This window comes from Limanda limanda, chromosome 15 (genome assembly GCF_963576545.1).
Source record: "Limanda limanda chromosome 15, fLimLim1.1, whole genome shotgun sequence".
NCBI lineage: Eukaryota > Metazoa > Chordata > Actinopteri > Pleuronectiformes > Pleuronectidae > Limanda > Limanda limanda.
The window spans coordinates 5,963,875-5,980,700 of record NC_083650.1 but is presented as its reverse complement, the minus strand read 5'-3'; the positions used below and the strand labels follow the sequence as shown (position 1 = coordinate 5,980,700).

The following is a 16,826-nucleotide window of genomic DNA, read 5'->3' as shown; positions in this document are numbered from 1 at the left end:
CCTGTCAAACCCACTTTCTGGTGTCTGGCTCAAGGGCACGTCAGAAGCACATGTGGACTCGTTTGCAAAGCTGGATGCGGAGGTGCAAGATTCCTTTATCTGCTTCTCACTCTCTTATTTTTAAATATATCCCCAAGTTATTTAAGGGTGTAAGATTTATTTAGCATGTGTCAAAGGCAGTATAAGAACCATGAAAAATAGCAAAGTACTTCATTAAACATGAACATTTTTGTAAAATAAAATTACAAACATTACAAATGATGAATGTTGATAAAGTAACTACAAATAATTAACCATTAAATTACAAAACGCCAAAAAACAGATTTAATAGGTAAAAATAAAAAAATTCCCTCAAAGGCTGTTCCAGCGACTCAGAGCGTGAGACACATTTTTCTCACTCTCCTGGAAAAGTGCATTCATTCTCCTAAATAACATTCAAACCTTCAGGTTTCCATAGCTCATGGAAACGTACCTGAACACAACAGCCCACATAGAAATCTTTAACATCTGGTTACGTTCTGTTTTGCGTATTGTGCAATTCAGTGGTTTGTCATCGTTTTAAGTTCATACTACTATTAAAGACAAAATGCACAACATCCATTTCATGTGTCAAGTCCCAACTGCCCTTGTGCCCCTCGATGGTTACCATGGTGTGTTGTCAGTGACACTGTTGTGTGTTAACGGGCCCCAGCTGTTTTCTGTGGTCTACCAGCATAGAGGCTGTTTCTGTGTCAACTGTCACGTCTGACATGAGACTGCTGTTGCATGACAGGTGCCACAGAGGCATGTTACATTTAGAAGGAAACAACATTAAGGTCAGGTATATGAAGTTGGTTAATTCACAATGAATGGAAGTCAATGCAAAGTTCTAATAAAGATATCTGCACAAACCCAGTGCCTGAGTTGCTGTCTTCAAACTGCCAGATCAACAGTTTAAAACCCTAAAGTTATTCAGTTTACAGTGAGTTAATGTTCCCATCAGGAAACAGTGAATATTTCATAGTTTTACTTGATGAAGAACTTCAGTAATTGTTAATTAACACAGGAAATCTGTAATTTAGAGTTTTTCCGAACAGATTAATCAGTCAATTGATTTGTCTTTTCTTTGATAAGAATGTTACTTTCACACAGACAAAAACAATATCCTGGACATAATCTTTTCAGACTAAACTTAAACAGTAATTTGTTTACCAAGAATCTATTTTGCCATTCAAGAAAATCATACGAACCCCCTGACCTGGTTCACTCTTAGCTTCTATCTTCTAAGAATCCTCCTTATGTGTAAGTTGCTCATGTGAAGAACAGAAAATGATATCACCTGATGGCTGGCTTCATGAGGGAAGAGATCAATGAGTCACTTTTACCTTTCAAAGTTCAAAACAGGAACAAGGCCCTGGACCCACAGCATATGCTGTGTTTTAAGTTGAATAAGCAGGATGTCAAATGTACAGTTTTCACATATGTCATCATGACTCAGCATTTGATAAGAACTTGTGAGAGGAAGTGACTTCTTTGCATTGACTCTTCGCACTGTTAACTTCTGATGAGGCTGTTATTAAAGAGGCTGATGATTTAACTGTGCAAACTTGCTGCCGGCTCCTCACAGGATCACATGCTGCTGACTCACAGGTCGGGATGGTCAGTTCGAGCTGGTTGTGGAAGCGATGAAAGTAAAACACCGTCGCGACACACGGGAAAACCCAGAACTAATTTATTCACTCGCTTCATTGTTCGCTTCATGAATCAGCAGGTGGTTAAACATCAGCAGCATGGTGTGCTGTTTGAATCTTTCACAACATTACAGCACATGAGAAGGACACACACAAGGCAAAGAATATCACCTGCCCTCATTACAGGCCCTTTATCTGACCTACACACCAAACTACAACCTGTCTGACTGACACTGTGAATGTCCTTATAAACTCTGAACACGTTTATATCAGTTGGATAGATTATATATAGTTTCCCTTTAACACAGTAGAACATCCCCTCACAAGCCCTCTGACTCATCTGTTTTATTTGTAACTAAGGCGAAAGATTCTTATTTTTTTATCGATGTAACTAAGTACATTTACTGTTTTATTCATACCAAACATAATAGGAGAAAACACACATGTCACTTGAACTCACTAACACTACCTGTCTACTTGTATGTTTAATGTTAACCAGCCACGGCTCATTTTAAAGAGGCCCTCCCTCCGTCATGTTGATGTTATATGTCCGTTTGTTATCTAGAAAGGAAAGCTGAGGTTACCGGCGAGATCTTTGGAAACTGGTTGAAACGCAAGTTGAGAAAGAAATACACTAAAAAGTGACATCAGCGTGTTTCCTGAGTAGCAGTGGTGTGCTTTACTCAGAAATATGCAGTGACCTTGTGACTCAGTTAGTGTGAAAGTGTCACATGTCTGTGCTTGAATCTAGAACGGGATGGTCGTCACTCGTCGTCCTCTATCCTCCTCAAGTCTTTTTCTCTTCATATAGTGTACAAAGCAAAGATGACCGAAAGAGTGTGTGAGCTCTATAAACAGAATCTCATGTTGACAGCACTTTCTCCTCCTTTGATACAAAAAAAACCACATGGGACAATTGGAGTTCATGGTTTTCTACTGGTAACCCAGGTACTTAACATTCACGTACAGGCCTCAGAATACTTAACCTCCCGACTCATCCGTCTCTCGTGTTCTGACGGTGTGGCCAGTCCCTCGGAGTGACTTCTGAACCCAGCTCGTTCCGCCAGGGCCCCAAAAGCCTTGGGGCCGCGTCCCAATATGAGGTGGCAGAACAGCGGGGAGAACCCTGAAGAGAACTGTTGAGGGGAACATCTCAATGTTCTCCGTGCTCTTCTTCTCAGTGGAAAGCACCTCGGAGGCGGATCGAAACCAACCCCCACTGACAGTCACTTGACACAGCTCTGTGTAGGGGTGAGGGCTGACTCTAACTTCACATGGTTCAATCAAAAGCTTTGTCTTTACTCGTGGGGGTCAAAGGTGTAGTTGACCTGGAGGGAGGAGAGTGGGTTAAGGCTCTAGAGCACCAGAAGGCAATGTTCTACCAGTCAAGCCTGAACCCTAGTGGCATACATGTAGAAGTACACAGACAGAGAACATTGACTCAAGTACTATGAGAAAGTGTAATTTTAAGGTATATTTTTTAAAGTTTTCTGTCATTTTCTGCTTCTATTTTACAAATGAAAACGTAAATGGTGAACTTCTTACTTCACTACATTTAATTAATAACTTTTGTTACTTTTCTGACTCAGATTTACAATGTAAAGAAATAATTGACAAAAGAATTCTGATCTTTTGTAGATAACAACTAAATATATAATGAGGAAAATGGTCCAATTTGCATGATAATTACTTTTGTTTTTGGTATTTTAAGAATATTATTGATGTTATATAATTGAAAAAGTTTTGGAGTCCGTCGGACTCCCAATAACAAAATCAGTTGTAAGAAGAATCAAACGTCTTCATCAAACACATAACTTTAAAAATGTAGAAACATGTCCTGAAAAATCTATTTTGTCCAGTTGTGCTTTTCATTAGGGCCCGAGCACTGACAGGCACTGACAGACAGACTATTGAAATTGTCCAGAAGCGGACTGCGCACATCCTGCACAGTAGTGGACTGCGCAGGATGTGTTCTCTTTTCAACATGCCCCAAAATCTTCTAAAGTTTGCAGTAAATTAGAAAGTGGTGAAAATTTACATATTCTGGATTATTTGGAAGTAGCAAAATGGCTCAACAGCGCCACCTGGAAAGCAGCCCATAGGTTTCCACATGACCAATCTTCACCAAAATCGGAACACAGGTGTATCGTGACCATTCATACAAAAAAGCTTGTTACTGGGAGGTGAAGATGAGCAGAGGAGTAGGAGCTGGTGTATCAGTCACATACAAGAATATCACCAGAGCAGGAATATCACTTGAATGTAGATTTGGATTCAATGATATAACTTGGTCATTAATTTGTCATGATGGCGATTATCTCTTTTCTTACAACAGCATCTACACTCCACTGTCAGGTCCTGTGTCCTCCAGAGTAGGAGTGTATGGATCACAGTGCAGGTGTTCTGTCCTTCTACAGCGTCTCTGAAACCATGACTCTCCTCCACAGAGTCATACCACATCCACTCAGCCTTTCTATGCTGGAGCTACGCTTAATTATCCTGGAGACACAGCTGAGTTCTGTAAACTCAAATAGACTTGAATCATTAAAAGCAGTGATTTAGATTCTGCGCGTAAATGACAAAACAATCGCTTCAGGCTAAAAGTAACACACAGATATAATCAACATTGTCCATCTTTAACACAATGTTAAAGATTAATGCAGAAAATACTGATTCATCAAAAGTGAAAATCGTATTTAGTTCGCATTAGCTTAGAGGAGGATCCCATTATTCTTAATGTTGGAGTTATTTAGATTTTCTTCCTCTCCATGTTTCTTGTTTTATTTCTTTCCCTTCTCTCTCTCCATCTATCTGACCTCCTCTCCCATTCACAGTATTTCTCACCCTTGTGTCATTCTCTCTCTCTCTCCCTCCCTCTTCGTCACCCCCTGCTCTCTTTCTCTCCCTCCACTCCTCTCACAGAGAAACCAGGGCTGTCAGGACACGCTGAGCAAAGTTCAACCCTCAGCAGGCCTGTCCCTGGGTGTGTCTCTCTGGGTTTGCGCTGAGCTGACTCATAAAACATGACTCACATCTGTGGATCTGTGTGTTGTTTGTGAACTTCGTAAGTTTGGTGACGATCCCTTTGAGTATTGTAACGCACAACTCAATTTCATCAGAATTCTTGTGGAGTCTTCAGCTCATTCAAACTCACATCACGTGATTGACTTGACTTTTCAGAGGATATTTTAACTCTTTTGTTGCTATGTACATGTTTACGATCATCATCCTGTTGATTTATGAAACTTTTAAGAAAGCTCCTGTGTGTGTGTCTTACATTCAAATCATAACAGAACTGTCATGTTGTCGTCTTCGATCTCGAGCTCTTCCTGCTTTTAGTTTTTTTCTTTTCCCCGCCTTTCTCCAGATTGCAGCCCTTCTCTCTTTGAGCTCTACCAATCGTTTGCATCTTGCAGTGAAGTCCTGACTTGACCGGAAACACACGCCTCCACCCTGAGGATCATTGTTGTGAAATTTGTTTATCATTCTTAATCCACTGTGCTGTTGTAAAATTGGTTTCCATACAACCTGTTCGCTTATCTACCAGGCTACTTGCCATTCTTTACTGTTTACAACCATGTACCTATTGTTTTAGAACATTCTTGACTTTGCCAAAGCAACACTTTTGATGTCTGATAGATTTTTTGCTTCTTTATTTAGCCTCATTATAGTCTTCTTCACTGACATGTCCATTTCTTCCCTGCTCCTATTGACAGACAACTCCACCTGGATTTATAAAGCAACTGTCAATGCTCACTTGTATTTTTGTTTACTGACTAAATTGAAACAAACCTATAAACATTTAAGTGTCCTTCTATGTCTCACACAGTTCTTTCTATACTGATGCAAACCTATTACAAATAAAATAAAGACAAGAAACTTAAACATTACAAATACTTGTATTTAAAATTAAATGTTACACCCTGAGAATCTTAATTGTTTTATCCCTCCGTAGAGAAAAGATATGATTTGAACAAATACATTCACACAACCCCTTTTTCTTCTTCTGCTCCTTTTCTCCAACTTCTCCCCAATCATAGACAATAGACATGCACAGTGTCAGTAACTAATAAAATAAAAATAACCAAGTAAACTCTTCAAAATACTGTAATTCTTTATTGAATTCAAATGTACAGACTACCAAAAATAATCAGTTCATACTACAGCAGAAAATAGCTGGGAGGTTTCTAGAAGTGGATGAAAGTGACGTTTTTTCCCCAAACACGCACTAATGAGGATTTTTTAGTTTTTTTAAGTCGGAGCTGGAAACAGATTTACTCCTGTGGTTAAAAGCATGTTTGAGACACACAGAGAGAGTTTCTTCAAGTGTAGACCTGCCTGAATCCGCCCTTACGCTTATGCTTATTGTAGAACAGTCACAGATCTTCCCTTTGAACGCTCATGCAACGAAACAATATAATTTGGTCGTGTTCAGGCAGAAAATTGGTCTGAGAAAAATGTAACTGCGAACAAGTGAGAGGCAGTAAAACCAGACTCACCAGTTTGATAATACATTCGACACAGCAGAAGAAGCCTGAGGATTTTATACCTCCGTCTCATAGTCTCATCAAACCAGACGATGGCATCAAAACATGAATACTTTTAGTGTTTTTTCCAAGTGACTCAATATAAAAATATGTTGGTCTTTTTTCTAAATGCACCCACTCTGAAGCGAAGACATGGAAAACACAGGATGAGAGTTTATATTGTTCCCTTTAAATCTTTGACAAGGACGTACATTTGGACCGTTAGAGGAAAAAAGTAAAACCGTTCTCAGGTAAACAGATTAATACTAAAGTTCAATTGAAACTGAATCTAAATTTGCTTTCAGCTAAAAATGACAGAAACAACAACTGCAGCCAAGTCAAAAAACCCACACGTCTCCTCTTCGCTAGCATATAAGGCATCCGCAACGACACAGGAATAATAATAATAATAGTGTTCAAAACAGGGACGAAGACAGCACAGCAAACTCCACAGTGATACCCCTTTGGTAATAAGTCAGTAAGATCTCAAAAGTCAAACGAGAATTATAGAAAAATGCATTAAAAAGGTGCAGAGCTAAAACTACATATATTAGCATATGTATAGATTAAATTCAGCTGCTGAGTCTAAGCTTTTGCTCACTTACGCACAGCGAAGACACACTGAAGAACAGAGAAACTCTCATTTAGTGCACAAAAACAAATGATGATTAACGATTTCTTTAGTATTCTGAGCCGAATTTTTAGCCTCAATTGCCCTTTTACCAAAGTTTTTATGAGCACTAAGATAAATCAGGAGAAAACGAAGCTGGAAGAGGTCCCCTCAGGTTAAGTGCACTTGGGTGATCTTGCATTGAAGACTACAGGTAAAAAGTGAGCAATATGTTGTCAAATGCACAATGTGTAAAAAAAATAGCATGGTTAAAAAACATCAATGACGCTGACTTAATCTAGAGGTCAGTACATTAAAGCGGTTGATCCCGCCAATCACAGTCCACTCCTGCTAAGAATCACGCCTGACTTCTGACTTCACTCTTGGATGGTAGATGAGGTTTTCTCCATCGCTGAACTGGTTTTAACTGCAGCATCGTGGATATATGATGAAATTGTACATGTTTAATGGCCGGGACAACGTCCGGCTCAGAGTGTTAAGCGGACGTGGCTGTGACTGGGCGGGTGTGCAGGAAATGTCTCTAAGTGGAGGTGTAGAGGTATTTCTTCTTGGCGAAGCCGCTCAGCTCGTCCTCATAGCGCGGCAGGCAGAAGAAAAGGATGGCGCAGCCGATGCAGAGGATGGTGGCGCCCCACCCGAAGCCGTAGGCCCAGGTGTAGTAGTAGGTGCCCTCGAAGATCTCCTCGTTGAACTTGACGGGGTAGACGATCAGAGCGATGACCTGGAGGACCACTGCAGGGAGACACGGATGGAAAAAGGGTCAGAGGCAAACTTCTCTGTGCGGCCCTGTGCGCTACGAGTTATGGTCATTGTAAATAGCAAACTCATTTTCTTTATTATTTTTGGTGGCAGCACCCGATATAAATTGAAAGGTTTTCACTTTTTTGTAATTCTCTGCCCATGAAGAAGAATTGAAAACTACAACCTTCACTCTGGAGCACAAATCAGCCTTTAAACTTAATGATAATCTGACATTCATTGTGATAATTATCGATAGCGACTGACAATATGTTAATATTAATTATTTTTTTAGTCTTGGGTTTAAACATTCCATCCTACATAAACACAATATAACTGTGATATAAGCATGTTGGGTTGATTTCTATGATCCACAGATCAAACAATTCTAATGACTGGTGAGAGGAAAGAACCACAAGCAGATACTGCCAGTGTGGTTGGGATCTCAGTTTTATTTGTTAATATTCTTCTCTCAGGTTTCTGATTGATACACGCGTCATTTATTGAGGCAGAGTGAGGTGAACTCTCTTCAGCACATTGACAGACACTGACACATCACAGCATCTGCGGGTTACGACTGGCTGCTTCACATGCCCGTCTTCCAGTGAAGAGCTGTGTGTGTGTGATGAGTCAGTCAGATCAACAGACAGAGCCAGCTGTTCCCATGGTAACGTCACACCAAAACCCCTCCCTTCCATCAAAAACTGCTGACGCACTTTCTGCTTTCTCCACTTCCTTTCCCTTGCACGTCCTCTATTTGTGTCAGGCGTGCACACATCATCGGGCTTTGTTGCTCTTACTTTCACATTTTTCACACCTATGACACTGTTAACCTCCACATCTGTTTGATTTTGATGACTCTGGTGATACCCCAACACACACACACACACACACACACACACACACACACATTACTAAACCACCACAACGGTGCACCTACTGCCCTTAAATGGTTTTTAGAAGACAGAAAAATAAAGTTGGGTTCACTGAATCACAAGGACTAGATGTGAATTGTGATCAGTAGGTTAAGCACGAGTTGGGCATGGTAAGGTTATGGTTAGTGTGTGTGTGTGTGTGTGTGTATGTGTGTGTGTGTGTGTGTGTGTGTGTGTGAGTGCATGCGTTTCTTACCGACAATAATCAACATTATTGCTATGAGGGGCAGAAGAGACATGTTGAGCGAGCAGCACAGAGCCACGCAGGAGAGGATGAAGGCGACGATGAGGATGAGGAGGCCGATGATCATCAGGGCAGCCACTGCTTGGGCCCAAGCTGGAGTCCAACACAAACAAACACACAAATTAGTCACGTGTTCGAGCACAGTGTGTAGTTTACATGCATTTTATGTTCTTTAGGCCTCTATAAAAATTTCAGTAATATTTTTTGCATTTATATCCTGAAACAATAATAGGATACGTTATATTTGTTTTCACACTACGTTAACACCGCTCTTTTTCCTCCTGAAGTCTCTGAAGTCTCTGAAGTCTTGCACACTGAAGCTCGAGTCTTCGTGGGATCAGTTACGACTCGGCCGTGCGCCGCGTGTCCTGCCTTGTCCTGCATCTCTCTCTCTCCCCATGTGATGCTTATCGTCATGTCAATAAAGGCGAAATGCCAGAAATGAACCAAATCCTGGGTGTTTGTTATTGAAACTAGCAGCAACATGTCTTCGTGCTCTGTTCTCATTTCTGCAGCTCGCGTGATCTCGCTCTCTCTCTTACCCAACAACATTTGTACATGACGGCACATTCCTCAGGCGTGTGAGCCTCGAGCCGATATCGACAGAGAGGGAGTGGAGCCGCCACACCCTTCACAGCACATTCACCCTCTGTCACTCCTCGACTTTCTGCTGACTTCTTCTGACCAGGTTTCACAGGACCTCTGTCATCACCAGAACATGCAGGTTGAGTTTTCTCAAAATATAAACTTGATGATAGTTATGAGTAATAAACTGGTGCAGATAATCCTAAAAAGTGTCTTCTATGTGGCTGAAGCCAAACCCACCGTGTGGATTGTCATCAAACTGTTACACACAGTTCACTGTTACTGGATCAGCCAACACCCTAAATTATTCACACCTATATGAGGGTGTGTGTATGTTCAAGAAACTTGCTTCCTACCTAAGCCTGAGGCACTTCTCTATTCATGCTCATGCACACACACAAATACTAGTTAAACAGGTTCAATCCTTTATTTTACTCACAACAATGTTTAATGGCGTTCAAGATTGCAAACATTTCACTCCAGCGTTCACATGGACTCTGCAAAACTTTCACTTCAAATTCCATGAAAACAAAATCAGGCTCAACCTGAGCTTTAACATGATAAAACCCACTAGTACAGTTTGTAAGTAGCAGCTCTTCACACACAATGATTATTAAACATGTGAAAAATAATGATACGTTTCTGGTCATTAATTAAAGTTCTTTGCTCCATGATTTTATGAATAATGAATTACATGATAACAAAAACAAATCAGTGCAATATCATCTCTAGAGTAGATGTTGTTATTAAAGTACAGCCAGACACCCACACACAAAACCCTGATTTAAATAGACAAACTGCAGCCACCATCACTGTTTCCTTTATTTATCCGTGTTCCAGATAACACTGTCCAGCAACATAACATCGCTGATGATTTCAGCTGCACAGCAAATCTCTGACTCTCCCACATAACATTTATATAACAATCACCTAACTGCAGAAATCAGCTTGCCACACCGAAAGCATCAAGAAACTCGTACTAAATGTTCTGTCTGAGCAATTTCTGTTGAAAAGAATAACACTGTTCTCCCAAAAGGGGGTCAAACATTTAAATCCAACAAAGAAGTGCCCTGCACTTTCTGCGGTCATAAACTAGAAGCATTTCTATTGCATTCCTAGAAGTTCCTGTCAATTTTTTTGTTTGAAAACAGGATTCCACAAAAACTACTGACCGATTAGCACAAAACTTGTTCGGATGTGTTATGCGACTGGGAAGAACCCATTTCATTTCAGTGAGGATCCAGATTGGCTGCAGATTCAGGATTTTCTTTTTCTGCATTGCTAAATATAGAGTTTTTTAACATTTTTGTTAATTTCTGAAAGAATAATAAAGGACGGAGCTTAATGATAAAAATCATACATATTCAGTGGACTGATATCTATGAGTGTGTGTAATTTGATGCAGATCCAAATAGAAATTGGGATCTAGTGAAATGAAATGGTTAATTGCTCTACTGAGTCACATTCCAGTTTTATTTTTTAGCATTGTTGCATGGTGTCCTCATGTCTGTACCTGTTTCCATTGTAAGTCTGGGAACGTTCTGTACACTGTGTAAACTAATTCATGTCTGGGTGTGGGTGCCTGTATGTGTCACGGGTAAACACTCCAACTGCCAGTCTCGATCATGCTCACATCACATCATCCAGTTGTTTCGGCTTCTGAATCCCACCTCTGATCAAAACTAAGGATATCCGGCTGCATTTAACACAATCAGTACAATTACTACAAGGTTTTTTGGGGTCCACAAATGCAAACACACACAAATCTCAGTACTGAGAAATGTGTAATATCTTCCACGTCTGGGGAACCTTCTGGTCTTACAATCAAGGCTCATGTTTATCAAACGTGGATAATGATTTCCTTTGGGCAGCAGGAATAAACTCAGCTCACTGTCCTCGGAACAAGTTCTAAGGTGAAATCCCGAGCAGACAAACCACATTCACAATCCTGAGGAGACTAATCTCTAAAATGTTATGACACATGGTCGGCCACTCCCACTGAACCGCAAATCTCCAGCCAAACTTTAAAGAATTACAAAGTGTGGGAACTTGGAATAAACACGGAAGTGGAGGATATCAACTGCATCTATCTAAAACTGTCACACACTTAAGACGTTGATATGAAACATTAAGATCCTTCAAACTTTTTAAGTCGTTTTTAATCAGATTGGACAAGTGATTGTGTAAATGTAGTCGTTACATGAAGGTGTGGCTCTTTACCCATTCATTCAAATATTAGCCTGGTTTTGTTACCCTGACTAACTCCCAGAAGTCGTTGCAAAGATGGCAGCCAACTGGTTTCACTCTCTCAAATATCAGATAAAAGACACAAATATAAATAACAAAGGGATACAAAAATTGAATTTCAATTTGATGACCACCTCGAGCTCTGGACAAACAAAGCTGGGTAATTTGGAACGAAAACAAAATTGGAAAAAATGGTCAATAGATTTAACAACGATGAAAATACTGGTTCATTGAGTAATTTGACAGAGTCAAATAACACAAGGGTTGGAAGTTATATGAAAAAATGTTATAATCTACTTTCCACATTTTTTCTCCATGATGCACTCATACCAACGAATGAAAACATGTTTATTCCCATTGTTCCCAACTGGAGCCTGAACACAGTGACATGGAGTCTGCTTGGTGCCAACACTCACTACATCCTACATCCGCACACCATCAATTGTGCTGCTCTTGGTTGTTTCCTCGTTTTTTTAGCTCAGAACATATAAACCTTCACAACTATTCAGGACAGAGCCCTGATTCAAGAATTCTCAGGGGAGCTCAGAGTCAAAAAGTTTCACTGATCCAGCCAATGGCCTTTTGGCAGCTGAGGCCGTCTTTTGTTTCGACTGCTTCAGACAAAAACGGCAGCAGCTCACACAAAGAAAACATCTTGATCTACGACTTCAAGCGAGACCAGAGAATTCCTGAAAAACAATGTGTGGTCTCACAAGCTCACAGGAAGTAAAGCCCTGCCTCCACAACAGTTTACATTGCGAACTGTGTGTTTGGAGTTCACGCTGATAATTTCTAAAAGGATTCTCTGCTGCTGAGGAGAGTGGAGCAGAAGAACCGTTTATTTACCGATTCCACCCAATTTAATGAAAAACCTAAGTTTCTCAAGGCCCAAGGCGATAGTCAACAACTCTCCAGATGTTAAGTAGACAGTTAAGTACGTTCACAAAAAAAACTAAAACAATAAAATGATTTCCTGTTCAGCTCTAAGTTGAGGTATTATCAATAACAAAGAAACACGTGCGCTGTAACAGCTACATTCACACATTTGTACGTCTCGATACCACTTTTAAAGGTTTTCTATATTAACAACAACAACTATGGCTGTAGTCTTACATTATATGGACACACAGTGAACTTTTGCACACAAGGTTGCTCCAACTATTTTCATTATCCACTGATGTGACGATCGTTTTCTCAATGAATCCTCTACAATATAAAATGGGAAAAAATACACATCACCATGTCTTAAGAGGACAAGGTGACGCCTTTATAGACCAAGAAAAGCAACCAACTCTCGTTCATAAGAACCTAGAAATTCATCACATTTTTGTTAGAAAAGGAGCTTAGCCTGTCAATCCATTATCAATATACCCTACACCACACTTCATTAGGTACAAATTGATCTGTGTGCCAGATTGTGTCCGGGAGTTGGCAAAGGCTCACTTCAAACAGCCCTGAGGTCGGGCTTCGATTTAACACTTCCCTTAGTGCAGAGTTGTTAACAGTCATTTATCTCAAAACCGATAATCTTTGCTACTATCGGGAATATTAGGTGATCAGAGCTTTGATTGAGGATTCTCCAGACGCACTGACACCATTAACCTGTAACAGGTAGTGAGCAAACTGGTGGAAATCATCAGAAAAAAAGAACGACTGGTCTCGTTGACGTGTTCTGCAGATCATAAAATGGGTTGAGGTGATACTAGCTCAGCGGCTTCGACAGCGTCTGATAAGAGCAACAACAGAGGCGTTGTTTGGTGGCTTTGGCTGGGGAACAACTCAAATACAAGCGGAGAGGGAGAGAGAATGAAAACAGACGTTGTTTCAGTTCACGGCGAGAGATCTTTTATTTCTGATGTCCCTTTCTGTTTAGTCATTTTATTTGAATTTCTCCTTAATGCTGTATCAGCACCACCGCCAGTGTTGACGTGTTGATATCTGCCTGAAAGGTTTGCACTCAATTCCTATAATAAAGTTAAAGACCTTTTTCAGCATTTTAAACATAAGCGTTACTTATATATACACATGTAGATATATACTTATAGATACAGCTGTGTTTAGGTATCATTTCATGTCAAAATGGCTGCTGTGAAAATAATCTATTGTTCAACGAAGCTCAGTTTGTTGTTTGGACGACACAACAGTTATAAATAGTCTTATCTGTGTTACCATGTCAGACATGCAGACATCTTAAACTCTGCTTCTCACCCTCTCTCTGTCGGGTGTAGATCACAAACTATTTAAAATATTCTTTAAGTCTGCCTGAGGTGTTCGGCTAAATGCTCCTCTAATAATAAATACGTGTTTCTCTTGTTGTGTTTTACAATAAGTCGTCGACTATAACCTACAACATGGAGGTTGTGTTTTCACCCCTGTCTGATTGTTCGAAGGAGGGTTTGAACTAAACGGATTTCCACGACGCTTGGATAAAGGATGTGATTTGGGTCGGGAAAGTACGCATTCAACTTTGGAATTTCACTTCACTTTCTTTGACGTTGTGAAATAGGGTGAAAATAGTTTGACTGTTTTCTCAGGGTATTAACAAATCTTGATGAAAATAATGTGGTGTATTTAAGGAACTGATATCTATGAAAGAACAAACCTTTCCATTATGCAAAAAACTGTTCCTTCAAATTAATGTTGTAAATATTTGTCTGGTGTAAAACTTGAGGATAAAATAAATAACTATCCCCTTTCTGTGTTTTAACTTCACTTCTTTGAATAAGCCTACAAACACCTTGTCATTCCCCACAGTAAAGGATATTAATGAGAGGGTTACTACATATGAATCAGTTGTGGGAAGTTGTTCCTTACTGTAAACAATATGTTGTGAACCTGTAAAGGCAACAGACAAACTGTAGGGTCCAAAAATCTCCAAAGTGAATTCACACAGACTTGGAATGTGTGTGTTTGTCTCATCCTACGTTGTAAATCAAGCTACGTCTTTTGTCACATTTCGCAACCTTGCTGTAGTAGTACAGCATAAATCTCTAAGTCTCGAGGAACCACAAACGATGGTCACAACTCTGTTTAAAACTTTTCTCTCTTTTGACTTTTGCCTGTGAAGCCCAGTCCTTTCCTACGATGAAGGATACTCGGTCCTATTGGGAAGAGGTAACTCTGTCTGACTAAGTCACGTAGGACTGAATCCAGCCTCATGCACACAGTGAAGACCAAAGGTCAGTTTCAGTCTCTCTTTCTCGCTCTGTCTCTCTCTTTCTCTCTGTCTCTCTATCTCTCTCTCTCTGTCTCTCTCTCCTCTGCTCAGCCCGGAGTGTCTGTTTGTGGACAGAGTTCGAATCCCTCCAGTTTTACAGAGTGTGCATGTTGAATCTAACATCCCAGTGAGACCTGCACTGGTTCAGCTGGTTTGATCAGCCCCATTAAAACATGCATTCCTCTCTGTTGTCATGCTACTCTCTGTGTGTGTGTGTGTGTGTGTGTGTGTGTGTGTTGTGTTGTGTTGTGTGTGTGTCCCACGGTGCAATCCGACACTTACACATCTCCATGAGCGACTCGCATTTCCAGTGGTCGTTCCTGCCCCGGCACTGCTCCCACATGCTGGCGTAGTGGGACTTGGCGTCCTCGTCCTCCACCCATCCGTAGGTGGCGGCGATGGCGATGATGTCGAAAATAATGGCGAAGAGCAGCAGCAGGGGAACGATCCACCTGCACCGGGGGTACGCGATCCCGCAGCGGAACATGGTGAAGGGCGGTGTGTGGAGGAAGGTGGTGGAGACCGGAGACAAGAGGAGGAAGCTGGAGACCGTCGAGTGAGCTGCTCCTGTCTGTCTGCGTGTGTCTGTCTGCGTGTAGGAGCTGAGAGGACGAGAGAGCCCCACCCTTGTGTGCTGGTGGTGCAACCTGTTCCGGGACCTGAAGAGGCCGGGCTAGTGAAAGCAGAGTGAGGTCAGGTGTCATGTTACAACCGGGAGGAACCAGGCGTGGATCACAATATTATTCACTTGTTATAACAACCAGTCGAACACATTTAACTTATTTTTTATTTAGTTTTCAACAAAACAACATGCATTTTCAGACAGTTACTTTCTTTGTCCATTTTTCAACTGTATACAATGTTGTTATACATGGTATTCAAGTACAGTGTACAATGCATATAAAGAACAACAAACATCAAACAGTGCTCACTCCAAGAGAAAAAGAGGGGGGGATAAGAATAAGAATAAATGGTTGATAACATACATAATTTATTAAATTAAAAGAGGAAAGAAAAAAGAAAAAACAAGTAAAATGAAAATAAAACCAGAGGTAAAGAAATAGTAATTGTCCACTCCACTATGTGGTTTATGCTATATATGCTTTTCAGAGAGGATGTTGTATAATGTATGTGAGTAGGGAGAGTTGACAGATAACTGCTCTTATTCACTTGTTATAACAACCAGTCGAACACCGTTTAAATATGACAATCTCTCTCTGCCCCATTTGCCTGTGCTCACCCCAACCGGACGAGGCACATGCCCCCCAACGGTTTGGGGGGTCTACTATAAATACCATATTTATAGTATTTCTCCAGCATTGTTCATTTATCAACTGTAAATGTTTATAGGTATTTGCAAAAATTTTAAATTGGAACACAAAACAACTTTAGTTTTAGGAAGAAAGAGTAATCGTTGGTTATGGGAAATATAACCCTTTTGATACATTTGTTTTGGGGCCCAACCCCTCATAGATTTGACCCACATTCAGCCCACATAAACCTATGATGGCACTTGGGCACTCCACTCCTATTTGCCGGATCTGGACAACAAGTGGGCCACAGCAATATCCCATATCAACCGAAGGTGGCCCAAGTTAGTATTGTATTATTTGGGCCATATTCCCTATTTACCATATGGGCCCCTTCAGGGTCAAATCCATTTTGTTAAGGTCACATCACTGCCTGAAGTGGCCCACATCTGTATGTTATCCTGATCCACATTGATATTGTACCCAGATGACACATTTTTATTATTTATAGTCATAATTTCTTGTTTTGATACTATAAAGTTTGTATATAATTTGTAACCTATTAAATGTTAAATAACATGTTTGTTAAAGGTTGTAGCTGCTGAGGTGCCTGATTAAAACTCTTAAAAAGTGATCATGATGGTAAACTTCAGATAAAAACTGGTACAACAGGTAGATAGATACATGCTGAGCTGTGAGAGTGAGAGAAGGAAAGACAAAAGAGGGAGAGATTCAGGACGTTCAGGATTCATCTTGCAGGCAAGAACCGTAATTATAGCTATA

At 40.5% G+C, this 16,826-nt stretch overlaps 1 protein-coding gene across 1 annotated transcript; it reads right to left on the bottom strand.

The window, feature by feature from the left end:
* Nucleotides 1-5,766: 5,766 nt before the first annotated feature.
* Nucleotides 5,767-15,435, bottom strand: perp (p53 apoptosis effector related to pmp22). Its single transcript, XM_061086838.1, has 3 exons — nucleotides 15,076-15,435; nucleotides 8,697-8,837; nucleotides 5,767-7,559 (listed from the first exon to the last, which is right to left on the bottom strand). Exons 1-3 carry the CDS (start codon nucleotides 15,278-15,280, stop codon nucleotides 7,348-7,350), a joined length of 558 nt encoding a protein of 185 aa, XP_060942821.1. The 5' UTR covers nucleotides 15,281-15,435; the 3' UTR covers nucleotides 5,767-7,347.
* Between the last annotated feature and the right edge of the window lie 1,391 nt (nucleotides 15,436-16,826).

What these genes read in the sequence shown, in the direction of transcription:
- perp (XM_061086838.1), bottom strand. Translation starts at nt 15,280, where the DNA reads ATGTTCCGCTGCGGGATCGCGTACCCCCGGTGCAGGTGGATCGTTCCC. An exon ending in CGAGTCGCTCATGGAGATGT is followed by an intron (nt 8,838 to 15,075) that starts GTAAGTGTCGGA and finishes GTTGGACTCCAG; the next exon opens with CTTGGGCCCAAGCAGTGGCT. An exon ending in AATAATGTTGATTATTGTCG is followed by an intron (nt 7,560 to 8,696) that starts GTAAGAAACGCA and finishes GTCTCCCTGCAG; the next exon opens with TGGTCCTCCAGGTCATCGCT.